Below are 18011 nucleotides of genomic sequence, written 5' to 3'. Positions count from 1 at the left end.
AATGACATTAACCTTTGTCCTACCAATGAGTTAACTGCATTCACCTGGTACTGCAGGTGCAAATCAGCTTCTGATTGGATGGAAACAATAAAAAACAGCAGGGCTTTGGTTCCACAGCGCCGGGATTAAGAACCGGAAATATTGTTAACGATATGAAAGGAATCGTTTTGAGATGATTGGCCTGAAGAACAGTTTATGCACAGTACTCTAATGTTTGTGAATGATGTGTCTTTGTTTTCATCTTCAGATGACAGCATGAAGTACGAGTATCGGGCTTGTTTCTTCGTCGGTAGAAATATGCCTTAAAAGCATTTTGTTATTCATAACAGTTTGTGTTTTTTGATGCGCAAATACAGCCAGTGTAACTGACCCGAAGGTAGATCTTGCTGTCGTGGCACAAGCGTTCTCCGTTAGCGAGGTTCAAGGTCTTCACCAGGTTGGACTGCTGGCTTTCCAGGAACAGAGTCCTCCTGATCGACTCCTTCTGGTTTAGTTTCACACTGTCCAACTGCACCTCCACCACGAAGCCTTGGAAACACACACGTATAAAGAAACACGCACACGCGCGCACACACACAAACACAAAGCAGTAAAAAAAAAAAAAAGTGAATATGCACATCATCTGTATATCTGTATTTCTGTATTACACACAAAAATGTTTGTAAGTGCATGCATTGCCACATGAACGCATATTTGCAAAAACATATGATATGCTTGTCTCACCACATGCAAATACACACGTATACAGTGGTACATTGTATTATGGTAAATAGCCTTTATGTGCTATTTTGCTTTCTGTACAGACACATAAGTGGGCATTGCTGCGGGCCGCTTGACAACAACTATGCAGAGAGCACAGACAATACACATTCACTGACTTAAAATAAACATACACACACTTTTCCAAACTGCCGAACCCACCAAGTTACCCTGTATTTACACGAGTGTTCTTTTATCTTGATCTTAACTGCCAAATTGACCACGGTGAGGTCCAACATATTTGTGGCTCCACAAAGAAAGCAAGGTAATGGGGACCATCTGTGTGTGTGTGTCTGTGTGTGACTCACCTAGATGAGAGGGGAGGTGCTTCCCATTAGCCAGCAGGCAGAAACTGATGCTGACACTGGAGGTTTAACACAGAAACAAAAAAATATTTTAAAAAAACTTGACATACATTCATTCTGAGCTGACAGAGGTGTGTTTACACTGATTTGAGGCCCTTCTGTGTCTCCTTTTGTACATGTAATAATAATCCTTAATATTTTTAACATATCCAACCCTATTTTTAGTACTATTTATTGTTATTGTTAGTGTCAGAGCACTGCCAGTCCTGCATTGCATCCAGATAAAGATCAGCTAGAGAAGACAAAGATCTCTTTTGTTTGTTCAATCAAGTGTTTATGATGGGGTCAGCAAATCAAATGTATGCATTTTAAAGACACTTTTAGGACCACATTTTTCAAGATCACACTAAACAATGTAGAGAGTGCGATGAAAAACCAGCTGGCATGATATTAACTAGAATTATTATCATCTCGCTTTTCTTCAGTACTTCTGAGCAGGATATAACAGTAATTATTAGTGGTAGGCTACATCTAATTAACACTACCTGAACTCACATAAGCAGCAGAAAAGGGAAGGTTTTATCAATTTGAGTGACCCTGGCGACCACAGGGATCCAGCAATAATTTATTTCCACTGTGTCAGTAACTGGTAATACAAACAGAATATTCTAATGCCACCGTTAGCATTGTTGCCTCCCAGAAAGAAGGTTCTGGGTTCAAACCTCAGTGTGGAGTTTGCGTGCTCTGCCTGTGTGGGTCTCTCTGGGTACTCTGGCTTCCTCCCACCATCCAAAGACATGTCAGGTTAATTGGGGATGCTACAAATTGCCCTTAGGTGTGAATGCGTGTGTGAACAGTCTTTGTTTCTATCTGTCTATAAGTGTTGGTCCTGTGATAGACTGGCGACCTGTCCAGGGTGTACCCTGCCTTTGCCCCAAAGTGAGCTGTGATAGGCTCCAGCTCCCCCATGAGCCTGTTCAGGATACAGCAGGTATAGATGATGGATTGTGGGCCCTATTTTCATCCAGGTAATTTATTTGGTATTTTGGTGAACACAAATGCAGATAAAACGTTGGTGCAGTGTGGCCAAGTGTTGAAGTAGGATAAATAAATAACTAGAAGGTGTATCACAGCCAAGTTCAATAATGGCCAATCAAATCAGCTTCTCTCATTGCCATTAAACCGCTGTGGGCCACTGTATTGTTAGTTTTTAATGGCTGAAGAAGCGGCTGCTGGGTTCACCTTGATCCATGAAAATTGCAAGTTGGTGCAAGCATGGAAAAAAAGCCCCTTGCGGTGCACGAAAATGCCAATGCGCCTGGATCTGCTCTGAGCCAGCACTGCGCTGAGTACGAAAATAGAGCCCGATGAGTGTGTTCGGCTGCACTGTAAAAAGATATCCGCTGCACAATAAATGTTGGCTATAGTATTAAACCACATATGCTGTCACCACAGTAACCATAGGCATCACCACATCGACTGGGGCTGAAAGCTTCAGGATTACAGAGCTTCAGTAAACGCACACATTTAAGTTTTCCTGAAATCTTATTAATTTCAAGAAAGTTACAACCCTTTTCCAACCTTTTCATCCTTCCATGTAGCAGCTCCACCTTTCTCACCCCTCCTTTTCTTCTGCTCCCTCCCTCTGTTTCCTTTTTGTCTCCAAGGCAGCAAAAACACCAATAAGCACGAAAACAAGACTTACTTATGTCAGCCTACCAGGCAGACACTAAGACACCACCCAGTTTACCAAATACCTCACAGAAGTCTAAAAATGTTCCACATTTAATGTGAATGTTAAACTGAACTTGTGGAAAAAGCTTCATTGAGATTTGAAACTGGGCAAATTTTCCTTTTTTTCCACTGGATCTAAGAATACCGCGTTCGGAACAGCTCAGACAGGAAACTGGCAAACATGAAGTCTTTTGACATTTTCATAAGGTAAAGTACTAAGATCTGTTACATAACATGCGCAAGACTTTCCATGTTCTGTTATTGTCTGAGAGCTCTACTCTTAGATTCTTTTCCTTCAATTACGAAAGTAATTTTCTCTACAGTGGCCACTGCTGCACTTTGGATTAAACAGTGTCTAAGATTCCTGTTAATACACATGTGGAGCTGAACTTTTTAAAGGAAAATAGTTTGAGTCCATACCAAGACACAGAAATGGTTTCATTCCCTGTGATCAGCAAACAAGTCTTCTCTTCCTGGTTGAACATGGTCGGCTGCACTGTGAGAGATGCGCTGACACTCACTATTGGTCGAGCTCTAATTGAAGACACAGAAAATGAATAAGAAGAATGGTCTATATGTTTGCCATTAAACTGCTATATGTTTGAACATACCTGTATAGCACAGCTTTATCTACACCAAAAGCACCAACAATCAGATCTGCAAGAATGGAAAGTGAGTTAAAAGAAGATATCAAAGTAGAAGCTAAAGTGTTAGCAGACTCCTGGTGGTGGGCTATTTTCTGCCATACCTGGATATCCGTTTTGATCGAGATCTCGGCCGCCTCGCACAGCAAAGCCAAAACTGGCTGGGAAAAAACTGGAAGCCCATTGGCCAGACAGAGCCTGAGAGGGTGTGTCCTTCAGTCCTCCAACATGACCATTATAGATGAAAACCAAACCCTGCTGGTCGTCTCCTCCGTAAGGGCAGCCGATAGCCATGTCTGATTGTAAACAGCAACAATTTACTACATGAAAAATCTCCCATGTATGTATACAATAATGTCTGTAGAGCAGCTTACAGTGGGTGTAACACGATATGGTTAAATACCTTGATCAGCAAAATTACAAACAATAATTGTGATGGACTAGGGTAGGACTCTGGTTTGTCATGAGCCAGAAGGTACTGATTTGTTAGATTTACTGTGTTTTATGGTGATTTACTCCGTTAGCCTTTGGCTGAATCATGGTTGAATGTAATTCAGATCCTGGCAGTTGGTCAGCTGACAGTGCCGAGTTATCTTTCCCATTTGGAATAGCAACAGAGGTAGTTTGACTGTGATTTGTGTTTCCCTGCATATATGATTAGCCATGTTTTACCCTTTTCCTTTTTATAGTATAAAAAAACTCATTAAAAACCATATATGGGAAACATGTATTTGAGGTGTACTCAAATATGAAGTAATAATAAAGTTCCAAGACTTCCTGTTGCGCGCTAAGGAGCACAGCACAGTAATGACATTTTGCTCTTCTACCATAGCCAACACAATTGCCATCGCACCATAGTTCAGGTTTGCACCAAATGCACCAAATGTTTTCCCTCAGATACCTCAGAACATCACAGTGGAACATGGTGTTGACAGTCCGACCCTGGGGTACAAGCTCACCTTTCCCAACCCCGCAAACGTAAAAAAAAAAAAAAAAAAAACTGGTTTTGCTCCTGAACCAACATTCTGCGGGCTCATTGCTTCATTGCCGTAGGCTTTCTGAAGCATTTCAAGCCAATTTGTTTAGTTTGGCACAAAGGTTTGATCTGCACTCTCTGCTGAAATGTCAAGTCCATGGTGAAATCGCAAACGTGCACATACAAGTGGTCACAAAAAAACAGAGCCCAATGTTAACTAAGCAACATAACTTGGAATGCTTAGTCACAAAAGGTATGCCTTCTCCTCCTCCATGCACATTACGATGCTGTGTTCCATTAATGTGCAACAGGCTGGAAAATTTTCAGTTGTGCCTGGCACACCTGACGGTGGGGTTTGTGACATATACTGCAACTAGCCACCAAGGGCAATCAAAATATGTTGTCTTCACTTTGCGTCTCGTCATCCATCTTTATATCTGGTTTGTATTCAACACACACTGAACAGAGCACCATTTACCATTGAATCCGTCCTGGTTGAGATCACCCAACGGAGCCAGAGAGGTGCCAAACCGGCTGAAGGCCTTTGGACCGAGCAGGTTCGATTGGCTTGGTTCCAGCAGCAGAGGGCCCCTTTGTAGGTACACATAGACCTTACCCAGCTCCTCCAGACGCCCGTTAGATCCTCGACGCATGAACATTGGAGCTCCCACCACCAGGTCATCCAGGCTGTGGACAGCAGGAAAAGCAGAGGACAAACAAACAAGGAGGGAGAAGACAAGGTGTGAAGAGGAATGACAGGGATAGCAACACAGATAATAAGGACAAAAGAGTCCTATTTAGCATTTGTTCGAAATTAAAACACCTTAACATTTGGTTTTTAGCATTTCCCTTTGAAAACACAGTGAAACAAAAACTACATTTTGCAAATTATATTCTGTTGTCCTGAAAGTAAGCAAATCAATCTTTTATTTTATTCTTTGTAAAAAAAAAAAAAAAAAAAAAAAAAATATATATATATATATATATATATATATATATATATATATATATATATATATATATATATACTTTTAATGACTCAAGTTAAACTTATCCAGTAAAATAGGATTTGGACTACAGTGAACATCACATAAAAGGACACTTCAATATTAGTGTGTATAATTAGCAGGGGTGTGTTTGGATTTCAACAAACCAAAACCATAAGATTTAAAAAGAAAACTGAGGCTTAATTTATTAATTTGTCATTTGATCACTCCATATCACGATGTTGCACTTTGCTGGTTAAGTCACAGCTACTTTTTTCACAATCCCATCAAATCTCAAGGGTTTGATTTAAATCACTAACAAGTGTATTCTCACTAACAAGTGTATTCTGTTTCATTGTTGGACGTGATTTCATCACATTACTAAGATTAAGACTAAAGACGCTCTAACTGCTGTTTCACTATGACGTTAAGCAGCATTCAGTTTGGATAAATCCCCTTATTACACATTGCATCTACGTGTGTTATCTCATCAACTTTTACCCAGATGACACTGAATCTCACACGGTGACATTTTAAAAGCAAAAAGCTGCAGGTTGTGACTGCCAGGGTTGAGGAAGTGAAAATGTCCAAAAGAGAATTATAAACAGGAAGGAGCTACACATAGAATAAGAGTGCAGAAGGAGGGAAATTTTCATGACGCATGAGATATGAGGGTGACTGAACTATAACAGTTAAACTATTAACCTTTGTTTCAATGAACACTTTTAGTTTCTTGTTTTGGCTTGCATTTTTCTCCTTCTGCTCTCATTTCACCCATTTCTGTCTTCACTTACCCGTCGTTGTTGATGTCGGTGGCTGCCACAGTGTAGCCAAAGTAGGACCCCATCTGGAACGCATTACAAACAAGACCCAGTTAGCCTGTAATCACACCACGGTGCCTAGATCCCTTCCTTTTCTTTAATTTTCATCCTCTATGTTCTTTTTATCTTTTGTCCCCTCAACCACCACCCCCACGAGCTTTCCTCTTCAATCTCTCAATCCCACAATCCCCTGGGGTCTCCCTCTTCTCCCTTTTCATGGAGCTCGGTGCAAGAGCTTCTGTAAACTCGAGGTAAGGTAGGCGGTCTGGGGATCGGAGGACTCAAACTCTTTAAAAACTCATTCCAATAATTGCTCATGGGACTTGAGTTTTTCAGGTTTGAATTCATACCACATATGATAAATTAGGGTCACGTTACATCCTTGGGTCTTTCTCATTTCCAAATGATTTGTAGTGTAGCTATACAAAAATGTCTGAAGACCTTTGCAAAAAAAACAAGACTGAGTATTGGGATTGACTTCTGGTATCGGACATGCAAAAAAGCTCATATCAATTAAACTGAAGCTCAGGACAGAGGTCAAATCTAACATAACACCCTGGCAGCATGATCACAATCTCTTGCAGAGCTGAACTACCAGGAATGTCCATTTGAGGTGACGTGAGATTAGCAACTCTAGGAAAGATTATCCGTTGATTAATTTTCACAGTCATCATCCACCACTAATCGATACCTTTGATTCTTGTATATTGGATGTGATTTGCTAGTAGCAGCTAATGTTGCTTTCAAATGGAGTTGGTGAGCTCATGGTTACAACATGGAAAGTCTTGTGCACGGTATGGTTGGTTCAAGTGGATAAGTCGTGGGAACACTGCAGCTAGGCATGGCAACATGAACACCAAAAGACTCCTTGTTGCAATTGAACCCAAATGTCACCCGTTGGTTTGTGAACTGCCGTTCTGAAGCCTCAAGTTGGGTATTTTGGCCATTGCTAAAATAGGACACTACGCCCAGCTACCTACAACAGAAACCTGACTGCACTGCAGGCCTGTCAATCAAACAGACACACCCCCAAACTGGCCAATACTGATGGAATCCTTTTATACTACCTGCCCAGAACCAAACAGCAGACAGACAAAGCAACTCAGGCTGATGAACTTAGTGCAACATCTAAATCACTCAACGTTAATGACTAAAAGCTAGCAGGTAAAGTAAATCAAACTGCTAATGTTTATATTGGCAGCTAAATATATTTACATATGTTGGTGGACACCAAAAGTAAATTAAAATATGGTTAATATTTTATCTTAATTCATCAATATGGTCGACTAGAAGCACAACTTCAAATAATGTTGCGTCTGCTGAATGTAGAACTAAGTAATTGTGTGCTAACATGTTTTTTTGGCAAATCCTCTTAAAAAAGTGAAATTATGACAGTGTTGGGAAAAGAAACAATTAATGTATCTTAACATTTACCTAATTACACTCTAACTAAGCCAACAGAAATATTTGTAACATTATGAAAGGAAGCTGTAAAGCAGTCAAATAGTTAAACTTGTAAACCCTATACTCGAATAAAACACTATTAGGAAAAAATATTTGCGTAATCGTTTATAATACAAGAAGAACCAGTGTCCAACAATATTTACATACAAAAAAATCTCAAATCTCCTAGAACAGCAGCAGTCCAGCTCATTAATGCGCTACTTTGCCCACGAATGTCTGAAACAGAAACAGTAATGGAGAGGGAATATTATGTATGTCACCAAACACCAGAATTAAGTATGGACACTATATGCGTTGTTAATGTACTGAAACATGGTCGCACAGAGCAAATATTGTGGGTATCAGTGCCTTGATCTTTCCAAGACTACACTTTTTAAAATGGCATAACAAATGACAAACTTTGCGGTTTCAGTCACCAAACCAACGGGGCCTCTCGCAAGAAGGCCCTTGTGTATTTTTGCAGCTGACTTTGACAGCACAAGTCCAAGCACCCACCGAGAGACCAGCATTCAGCCACATAGAGCAGGGTGCCAGTTGGTCAGGAGTTTACCTCACATCACTCTCACTATAACTCCACAGTTTACTCAGCACCCTCCACCCTGACTCTGAGGCTTCTGAGCAGTTCCTGATGACCTCCCACACTGAAAACACACACACACTTACACGCACACACAACCACACACACACACACACAACCACACACACTCAGATGGATGCTTTCCAATTTGTGAATGGTCACATGTAAAGTAAGGATGATGTAGCTGGTATTACAAACAAAAATATACTTTTTAAATAAACATCACTCAGGTTTGTCTCAAAACTGAGAGTTTTTTTGGCCTTAGTAGTTTTTCTCTTTCTCTGTATTGGCTGTGTTATCCCTTCCTGACATGGCATCAGTGTAAGTGACGGAGGAAAAAATCCACAGCCCTCATGTTGTGTAAAGATATATTTCAAAGTTCAATGTGGAGTTTCAGTCTGAATGTTTTTCCATCCACCTCTTTTTATGAATATTTTTTATAAAAGCTAAAGTTAAGTTGAAAATTTTTTTTAACATCACAAGACAGATTATATGCTTGGCTGAGCTGGAGAAGTTGATGTTGTAATCACAACAAAATGCGACAAAGTGCAGAAGTTAATCAATCATCAGAAATTTGTCTCATCTAAATAGATAGATCAGTGTGGACCAGTGAGGATGCTGTAACCCTCTTCAAAAATTATTCAAACAAGAGCAGGGTTTTGAAACCTCAAGTTCAATAAAGAAGATCTGTTCCCTCACGTTCAATCTTTATTTCTCCATGGGTGAATTTGTGCTATTCCTTCTGCTCTATTTTCTTCCACTTTCATACGCTGCCAAAATCCATCTTAGTTTAGTTATCAATATATTTGTCCAATGATCTTTCTGTCTCCATTTTTGAGCTGACAAAACGAGATGGTCAGATCTTTACCATCTTCATTCAGTATAATCACCCAACTGAATTACTCAAACTGCCATTACTTCAGTAAATAGTGTTATTTACTTCCAAATGATCTCACCTTATGGGATTTGTTTTAGCATATCTTTAGAATATATTTTCGCACAAAAGGAGAGCTGTGGTTTACTTATATGAAATCCCTTTAGAGAGAGATCACTTTGTGGCCAACATGAACAGGAGAAACAAGTACAGCCTGTCAATGTGCAATGCAAACGTTGGTGCTATTGCTGCCTTTAAATGGAACTTATGAGCTCGTGGTTACAACATGGGGAGTCGTGTGCATGGTATGCTTGGCATTCATGTTCAACTCGTGAGAACACTGCTGCTAAACAACGGCGATATGGACACCAAAAGACTCCTTGTGGTTGAATTCTAGAGGCAACAGAGGTTAAAAAAATATAGCAAGCTAACAAGCAGGTAATGTAATCCAGGAAATGGAAAGGCACAATGACAAAATAAAAAGATGGGGCTGTAGGGAACATCATCGTTTTCCTCATATGTATTATTAAATTCCGAAGAAAACTTAAAACCACTGAAATTACAATATTATCATATTATCATCCAACGAAAAATGAACTTTCATGACCTCTGCCATTTCTTAAAACATCAGCAAACGTGTCACAACTCGTGACCTCGGAGCTTTCAAAACAATTCTCATGAATCATGAATACCACAAGAGGGGGGAGTTCTTAATGGACTCCTTTTTATGTCCGTGAACCAGTTAAACACAACCGTATTAAAGGCAGCAACTAAGATCCTTTAATAACTGCTATAGCAAGTAGTTAATCTGTTGTTCAGTGCTTTATTTATAATTTATCAGTAGGAGACGTTTCACACCTTAAAGTGCACACCAGTGATCAGATATTGTATTTGTTCATGAGACAATTTCCAATGAAAAAGGCAGGCTGCTAAACTGAGTTAGTGACTTTTAGGTTGAAAAAAATGTGAATTTGTAGGTTATTTTTTAAGAAACATGACTAAAAACCAAAATGGTGTCTGACTGAAAACGCCTCTCTTCAGTATTTCCCATTTCTCAAAAAACACATGCTGAATCAATACAGTGATAACGTCTTGGTATCTGCTGGTTCTGGGGTTGATTTACAGCTCTTACAAACCATGAGCTGTACGTACGGTAAGCTGGACCTCTGACCCTCCTATAGGCCTCTTCTCCACAGGGCAAATTCCTTCATCTTCAACCCTCTTTTGCACATGCCACTTTAAATGTGTACCCACATATGAAAATAGGGACCAGGCAGAAAATCTCCAGCCACATATGTGCACATACCTGCTCCCCTGTCAAGTTCAGCAAAGACTTCAGATCCCTTCCATTTAATATGGACACCTACATTGAAACAGACAAAAAAAATTAACCCATAATGCATCATGATATTGGATTATTCAACTAAAGTTTATTAATTAACATTGCTGGTCTGACTACTGTGTTTACAGAAATATTTGTATTTTATTTGTATGCTTTGTGGACTTTTTGCACCGTAAAAATAAATGTGGGAACTCCTTACTAAACCATACAGCATGATGCCTTTTGGAACTCCTGTGATGAAATCTGTAAAAAGAAAAGCAGGAGGCATAAACATAATTGTCAGATTTTCTTTGGGTTTCTATATGGTCTGGCTTCCTGAAAGACTTAATAATCCCTTTCCGCTACAACATAAACATGAATGTCGAGACTAAGCAGCAAACCCTGTACTCAGCCATGCATTCTGGCTCTCTGTACTGTAAATATGACCCTCACCTTCCTCATCATCCCCACTGAACTCGCCACCAGCCACAGAGTAACCTGCAGGAGAGATGGAAGGTAAAGACAAGTTATCTGAATCTGTTTGAGCTTGGGTTGTGTTATGACAATGATTAAAAGTAATAACATGTAGCACTAGGATATTTTTGTTGTTGTGTAGGTGCTTAATAGTAAAAACAAAAAAAGCTTACAAGCCTTAAAAGAGTACTGCACCTATGTGCACTTGTGTCTTATCAGTGAAATTACAAAAAGATAAAAATAAATTGTATGGCATGCGTTCTTATTCATTGTCAAAATCTATTGCCTACAGTACCCACAATTCAACTTGCGTGCTCACAGTTTGATCGAAAATGTTGGTGTGTTACGCTGAAAGTAGCCAATGTTGGCTCAAGTCTCAGCCTCACAAAGAGATGAGGAGCGGCAGAAATCTGGTTAACGCTTCTTTTTTACTCCTCACTCACATATAGCACATGTAAACAGACTTTGACAAGTAGGATGAAAGGATTTCCTCTTTAAGACACCTTGGATGCACCTTTTAGACAAATATAGTAGACAGGGCACTGTGGCTGGATGTGTCAATATGGGGAGAGAATATGAAAGTACGATATCGGGACAGGTGACATGTCCAAACACCGGAAAGTTGGACAGTAACAATACTCAGTAATAATACCACATTTTGTTGGTGCAGCTGTTGGCTGTAAACTGCATTTGAAGTTTAGGTTTTTGTTAATGGTGGAGAGATTGTCAGAATCAAGTCCAAACTCTCCACAACACACCAATACATACAAAAAAGCAAAAGGCTAAAAAGTTGATCAGTTTCTACAATATGAAAGATTGTTTTGTAACTTAAAATAGGGCTACGAATGTCAAAAAGTTTGGGTAACACAAAAAGAAAGGTAATCTAGAAACAATGGGCCTCATTCATTAATATGTGCGTTCAAATATTTAATTTTGCACAACGTGAATGCGCACGAATCAGAATCATTCTAATCTGCATGAGTTTGCAGACTAAGAACAAATTTAGGAAAGAAAATATTGATGAATCCCAGATTTCTGCATCAAATTTTTGTACGTACAGTTTGAGCATAGATTTGTGTGACTGATTTGTTAGTGAATGAGGCCCAATAATCTTAAATATTTCTCTTTGGGAGCATAATTGTGCTCCATATATTCAGTGGCAATCTTCCCATTAGATAATGACATGTTGAGTCATGTCATGAGTCATGTGCGTGCTGATATTTTGGCCTGATAATAGAACCAGAGGAAAGGTTCAGAGACTAAATATAAACATCATATTTATTGCAATGATATTTTTTTAGTTTTGTGTACAAAGTTGACAATTGTATAGAGCTACTCAGACCTGCAATAGAGCTAGTTATCCAATATCTACATGAGCTTAGAGAACTGAAGATAAATCTGTAGGTTGGATTTTGATAAAAAAAAAAAAAAATTAAAACAAATTCAGATGGTGCCCCTTAAAGGTATTTAGTCCTTGGAAAACTCCCCAGTATTAGTACCAGTGTTAGAGGTAGTAGCAGTGTATTTCCATAATAATAATAATATTAATAATGCATCTAATTTTTGTACTCAAATAAATATCCTCACCCAGGTAACTGTCATCATAGCTCCCCTGCACCTGTCGGGTCTGAATCTGCTTGGCGACTGACAGCAGAAAGTAGGAAGGATAGTAGGCCTTGACAATCTCGTCTGTAGTGGCTGAGAACAGCTGACCTACAGGATGGATGGGTAACAAAAGGTTAAAATACATGTGACTTGAAAACTCTGGCTCCCAATGATGGATTTTTTTTTTTTTAGTCTGTCGAAGAAAATACACTGGAAGGTATCACCCAAAAATCCATGATGCTTCACATTCCTGTGAGCTCACCTTGCCAGTAAAAGCTGCCTGGTCCTCCAAGCACAACCCTTCCATCCTGTAACACACACACACACACACACAACAGTAGCCAGAGCTGAGGAATCTGTGTGTCACCATTTTCATCATGAGTTTCAAACAAACTCTGCAAGTCTGATGTACACAGTGTAATCTCCACTGCTAACATCAGTTAACAGAGAAATGGTGATTATTTGATTATGTTAAAACCAACAAATATTTCTCTTACCTTGGTGAAGTCAGCACTAAATCCTCCCTGACAATAGCCCTGTCCAGCAGGTCCATGTCTTTCTGTCGTGAGCAGCACCAAAACATAGGAAACACCAATAAATATTTTGCTTCATAAAAAAACAACGACATGTTAGCCATACTAACTATGTGGTGGCTGTGTTTTGTACAGTCAATCCCCCGGTAGTTGGCTCACCTGTTCGGCATGGGGCGTACTCCACAAACGTTTTGAGGCTGTCTACAGAGAGGTAGCAGGTTCCTGTAACATCGGCAAAGGGTGTGTCGTGTTCAGTCCTCCAGTAATACCTAGGAGCGCAAGCCTGAAAGTAAAGAAAGAAGGCTTGGTGACAAAAATAAACGGATGTGTTCTGAGTGAGAAGCGTTTAATTGACCCTAAACTCCTTCCTTGAACATTATTGTGACTAGAAGAAACTCTGTCAAGGTTTCCAAATCTTCCCAACAAGTCATTTTTGGCCAAAATCCAAAATACAAGTAAGCAGCTAACACTGGCATGCCTGGACTTATTATAGTAGAAGTAATAGTATTATGTACTTCCATGGTAAAGTTGTAGCATAACATTAGCCAAGAACTGGGAGCCTGACTAACTATACCTAATACACATTAAAACTGTGTTGGTACCACCAACACGTTATACCCTAGTCTGGTATTACCAGACCAAAATTCACTTTATGAATTAATAGGGTGGCCCATTAAGGATTGTTTCCAGTTGTTGTATCTAATGGGCGTAGACTTCAGGTTAATTTTGAAATTATTGGAACAGCCTTCAATCAATCAGCATTGTCCATGTCAATAAATAGTTGTTTCAAACTTTGAAGTGTCAAGCTTTAATTTTTTTGGACATTTGCTCATGTTACCACTGATGTTTGTGCCCCTTCATCCAGTTCTACCACAACTGCAATTATTGGAACTACATTTCAAAACAAACGCCTGTTTCCAATATCATCGCACTTACCCACCCTCACTGGTTGCTGATTGGTCTACCCTTCAGAGGGGCTGAGTAAACCTTAATGCAAGGGGGGTTTCCAAATTATAATCACAGTGTAGACTGAAGCTGTGAGCAAAAAGGTGGGCCGAGTCAGGCTAGTCTTACCCGACAATACAAAAACACCATTTCTGTGGAACACTTGAAATGTTCTTCTTTGTTTTCTTTTGGCCTTTTTCCAACATTTTTCAATAAACTGAGAGTTGAGAATACTGTCGTGTTGACTAGCTTTCATACTTCGCTCGCTGCCACTGATGCCTGACTAAAAGTTATATACAAAAAAACACTACATCGTCATCCACACTGCAGATATTCCTGTAGTAACAAGGCCAACAATACTAGCATGGAATACTACATGACTTACAAACCGGAGAACACTGTTTATCGACTGTACCATTTCATTTTTTTGCATCCAAGTGATGAAAATGATCCCATGGATGTAGCTATTGTGTTGAAAAGGGAAGATCTTGTTGCAAGGTACTTGTTAGCATTCAGCGCGAGACAAAATGCTAAAGAAACACAGTTTAACACAAACTTCAACCTTTCCTGCACAGTCACATTTAGATCACATGGCATTTACAGCAGAGGAGGGAGAGAGCGAGTATTAGAAATGTAGGGAACATGGGTTAACTAACATTTGAGTTCCCCATACTGAATAAATCCTAAAAAGTGGGATATGTTGTTTGATTCTGTATAACATGCACGAAACATATTTGCTAAGAGCAGTTGCATTAAACAAATAGCTGTCATGGTATGTAGTCAAATGACCCAAACTGGCCGACCATCATAACCATTCTTACCAGAATGCTGTTACCATGGGAACGCACAATAGCTCCAAACCACTGATGGGACTTGAACTCAACCTGAGTGTTCACTTCATTAATATAAAAATAGCGGTCACCTGCAAAAACAGAGAAGAGATAAATATATTTTAAAAAAAGCATCTTTGTAAAGTCATTTAAAAAAAAACTTTGTCTGCAGTCACAGAGAATTAAAAATCCTACTTAAAACGTGGCTGTAACTCTAAGCTGCACCATGGTATATTTATTGATATATGTGCCTGCTGGCTGTAGCAGAGTGGTGACATTAAACGCTCCTGGCCGCAGCTCAGTGTGCTTGTTTGGTTAATGGAGTCTGGCCTGTGTCCTCAAACACATCATGAATCCTGAGGCGTGCAGTGGGAACAATAAGACAACTGAATGTAAATGTATGAGCCTGTGTGTAGATGTATTTCTGTGGGTGCAAATGTAACTGTGGTTTTATATGCTTTTTCTTGCAATGTATCCCATTTCAGAGACAGTTTGTGTTTGTAAACATTTGTAGTTATGTATTTATGTGCGCAGAGTTTGCACAGTTGCAACTCTCAGTTTGCGTAAAACGCAATTTGATATTGAGCATTTGTGATAAGTTACACTGTCTGATCCTCAAATGGTGGTCCTTATCACTTCCTGCATTTCTGATGGAGGTGATTATTTTCCTGGCAGGGCCAGGGGCAACCCGGATCCTCTGGGGTCCTTGTTCCTGTAATGACTCTGCTCTAATTAAAGAGCGCTCACAACACTGGGCCAGAGTCCAGCAGAAAATCAAAGCTCTGTGAAAACACTGCAAACACAGTCCATGCCCCAAAATGGAGACCTTAGTGAGGGGTGGGGTAGAGGAAAGTCTGTTAAAACTCAAGAGAGACATCAAAGGCTGGTTTCAATCAAAACAGAGGACCCCTGAATTAGGAGAGGTAAAATGGCTGGGGGCCACACTTCTGACCTCAGGGTCAAGCATAGTGGTGCTTAACTCGGGATGCTACCTTTAGCTTCTCTCGCCACTTGTATGGCTGGTTAGAGACAGCTAAGAGTTAACTACATAGCCCTGTCTCGACTGTTTAACAGTACCATTTGGGAAAGTGACATTTTTATATCCAGAAACAATGTGACTTAACAACTACTGTTATAATTATGATGTAGGGAAAATGGTGTCCCTTGGATTGGATTAAGCTCAATTTTTTTTTTTCAGATCAGATTTTATATTTGTGTGGGTACAAAGAAGCCAACCGTCAAATTTAAGCTTAACAAGAAACCCTACCTTGCTTGTCAAAGTTGATAATGCTGCAGTTAGTTTGGCTCCAGGGGCACAAGTACACAGCTCCTCCTTCAGTGATGTCAGGCTGGCTGGTGTTGGCTTTCGGAGCACCGATCAAAATACTGATGCTAGACAGCAGAAAAGAAAACAAGATTGTAAAGAACTGGGGTCAGCAAAAGTCCAAAATTACACCAAGACCTATTTGTTTTGACTGTAGTCATATGCATTTATACTATTTTCAAAAGAGTTTTGACAAAGGGTAGGAATGTTAAATTGGGGAGGAGAGGTAAATGGGAACCAGTAATTGGTTTGATTCTTGACCCCTATAAGTTTTTTCCATGCCTCGCATTTGTCAAAATAAACACAAAAAACATTATGGTCACAGACTCCTTTTGGAGAATCAAAAACACTGCGGTTCCTACAGGTCAGTATTAATGCTGTTATGGCTCCTAAGAATGGCAGGTGTTGCCATTTGGCACAACGAGCAGCCCGTGCTGTGCCATCTTCGCTTTGCAACAACAAGCTCGTTGTCACCAACATAGCTATCCTGATGCTCTGCAATCAGTGCAGCAGTGTTTTTACGTGGACAACTGCCTTGAGAGCTTCCCCAACATAGCTGCAGCCACGCACAGAGTTAATCAATTGCGTACCTTACCAGCAGAAGGCGGGTTCGACCTCAGGCAGTGGGCCAGTAATCAACCTACTGTGGTAGCTCACCTCCCCACTGATGCTAGGTCCTCTCCTACGGAGCAATGGTTGAGCCAGAACCGGACCGATCTGCTAGAGCCGGCCTTGGGTCTTAAGTGGAACTGTGCTGCTGACACTCTTGGCTATCAGTACCGTCTCATTGAGCATGCAGCGCTGACCATAAGGACAGCATACCAGGTACTGGCTAGCCAATATGACCCTTTTGGGTTCATCGTGCCTTTCAACCACACATGCCAAAGTACTCATCCGGCAGCTCTGGTCCAAACAGAGAGGCTGGGACGATCCTGACCTCCCTACAGCCATCAGACAGGTCTGGGAAACATGGGAGAATGAGCTGCAACACCTCAGCCAAGTATCCACCAGTTACTCACCAGTCTCCGTAGAAGATGCAGACCGAGAGTATGAACTCCACATCTTCTGCGATGCGTCCGAGTGAGCATATGGGGCAGTGGCCTACCTCACAGTACATGTAGCAGGCAACATTCACACTTCCTTTGTGCCCCCGAGATGCAACAGACTGTGCCCCGTTTGGAGCTCTGCGCTGCATTAGCTGGAGCTCAACTGGCCAAGCTCATAGAGACTGAGATGATGGTCACTATCCGACAGACAATCCTTTGGTCTGACTCCACCACAGTACTAGAGTGGCTACAATCGGACTCCTGTAGATATAAGGTGTTCGTCGCAACCCGTGTATCTGAGATACAGGAGCTCACTGATTGACAGGCCTGGAGGTATGTGGACACCTAGAGCAACCCAGCCGACAACATAAGAGCACTGGCGAAGGAAGCCTGAGCATGCTACAGCAGTGGGCTCAGCTGAACTAAAGGGTATCACATTTTGCTGCCTCACAACAGTGGAATCTAAGGACAATCTCCCTGATGCTTCTCAGTTCAGCATATGGAAAGAGTTGGTAGAGGCCACTCATCAAGCAAGCCAGTGTGCTCAAAGGGTGACCGATGGCCCACCGCCAATCCATTAGCCCCCAGGATGCGGAGATCCTTCTGCGGAGGAAGTGTCAAGCCCATAGCTTCCCACAGGAGGTCACTGCTCTCAAAGTCAAGAAACCTGTCCCAAACCACAACTGCTTGGTCAGCCCCGCCCCAGAATGGGACTCCTCAACCCGCTTAGTCTGAGTAGGAGGGAGGCTGCGAAGGCTGCAGAACACAAGCCTAGGAGAGATCCGTCCGATTA

The 18011-nt window shown here is 40.8% G+C and overlaps 1 protein-coding gene across 1 annotated transcript in view; it reads right to left on the bottom strand.

Moving 5' to 3' along the window:
- LOC138210570 (integrin alpha-5-like) overlaps positions 1-18011 on the bottom strand; it is a 48835-nt gene that overhangs the window by 19849 nt on the left and 10975 nt on the right. Inside the window, exons 2-17 of the mRNA XM_069169840.1 lie at positions 16116-16240; positions 14840-14940; positions 13233-13356; positions 13038-13099; positions 12803-12848; positions 12523-12648; positions 10915-10959; positions 10682-10725; positions 10447-10503; positions 6199-6251; positions 4897-5105; positions 3547-3738; positions 3410-3455; positions 3219-3332; positions 1068-1123; positions 371-528 (exon numbers count right to left, since the gene is read on the bottom strand). Of these exons, the coding sequence (XP_069025941.1) occupies positions 371-528; positions 1068-1123; positions 3219-3332; positions 3410-3455; positions 3547-3738; positions 4897-5105; positions 6199-6251; positions 10447-10503; positions 10682-10725; positions 10915-10959; positions 12523-12648; positions 12803-12848; positions 13038-13099; positions 13233-13356; positions 14840-14940; positions 16116-16240 (1558 nt within the window). The remainder of the gene's footprint in view (positions 1-370; positions 529-1067; positions 1124-3218; positions 3333-3409; positions 3456-3546; positions 3739-4896; positions 5106-6198; positions 6252-10446; positions 10504-10681; positions 10726-10914; positions 10960-12522; positions 12649-12802; positions 12849-13037; positions 13100-13232; positions 13357-14839; positions 14941-16115; positions 16241-18011) is intronic.

This window comes from Embiotoca jacksoni, unplaced genomic scaffold, assembly GCF_022577435.1.
Source record: "Embiotoca jacksoni isolate LCO1_2020_lvr unplaced genomic scaffold, fEmbJac1.0.p SCAF_1, whole genome shotgun sequence".
Lineage (NCBI taxonomy): Eukaryota > Metazoa > Chordata > Actinopteri > Embiotocidae > Embiotoca > Embiotoca jacksoni.
This window is presented reverse-complemented; position numbering and strand designations above follow the sequence as displayed.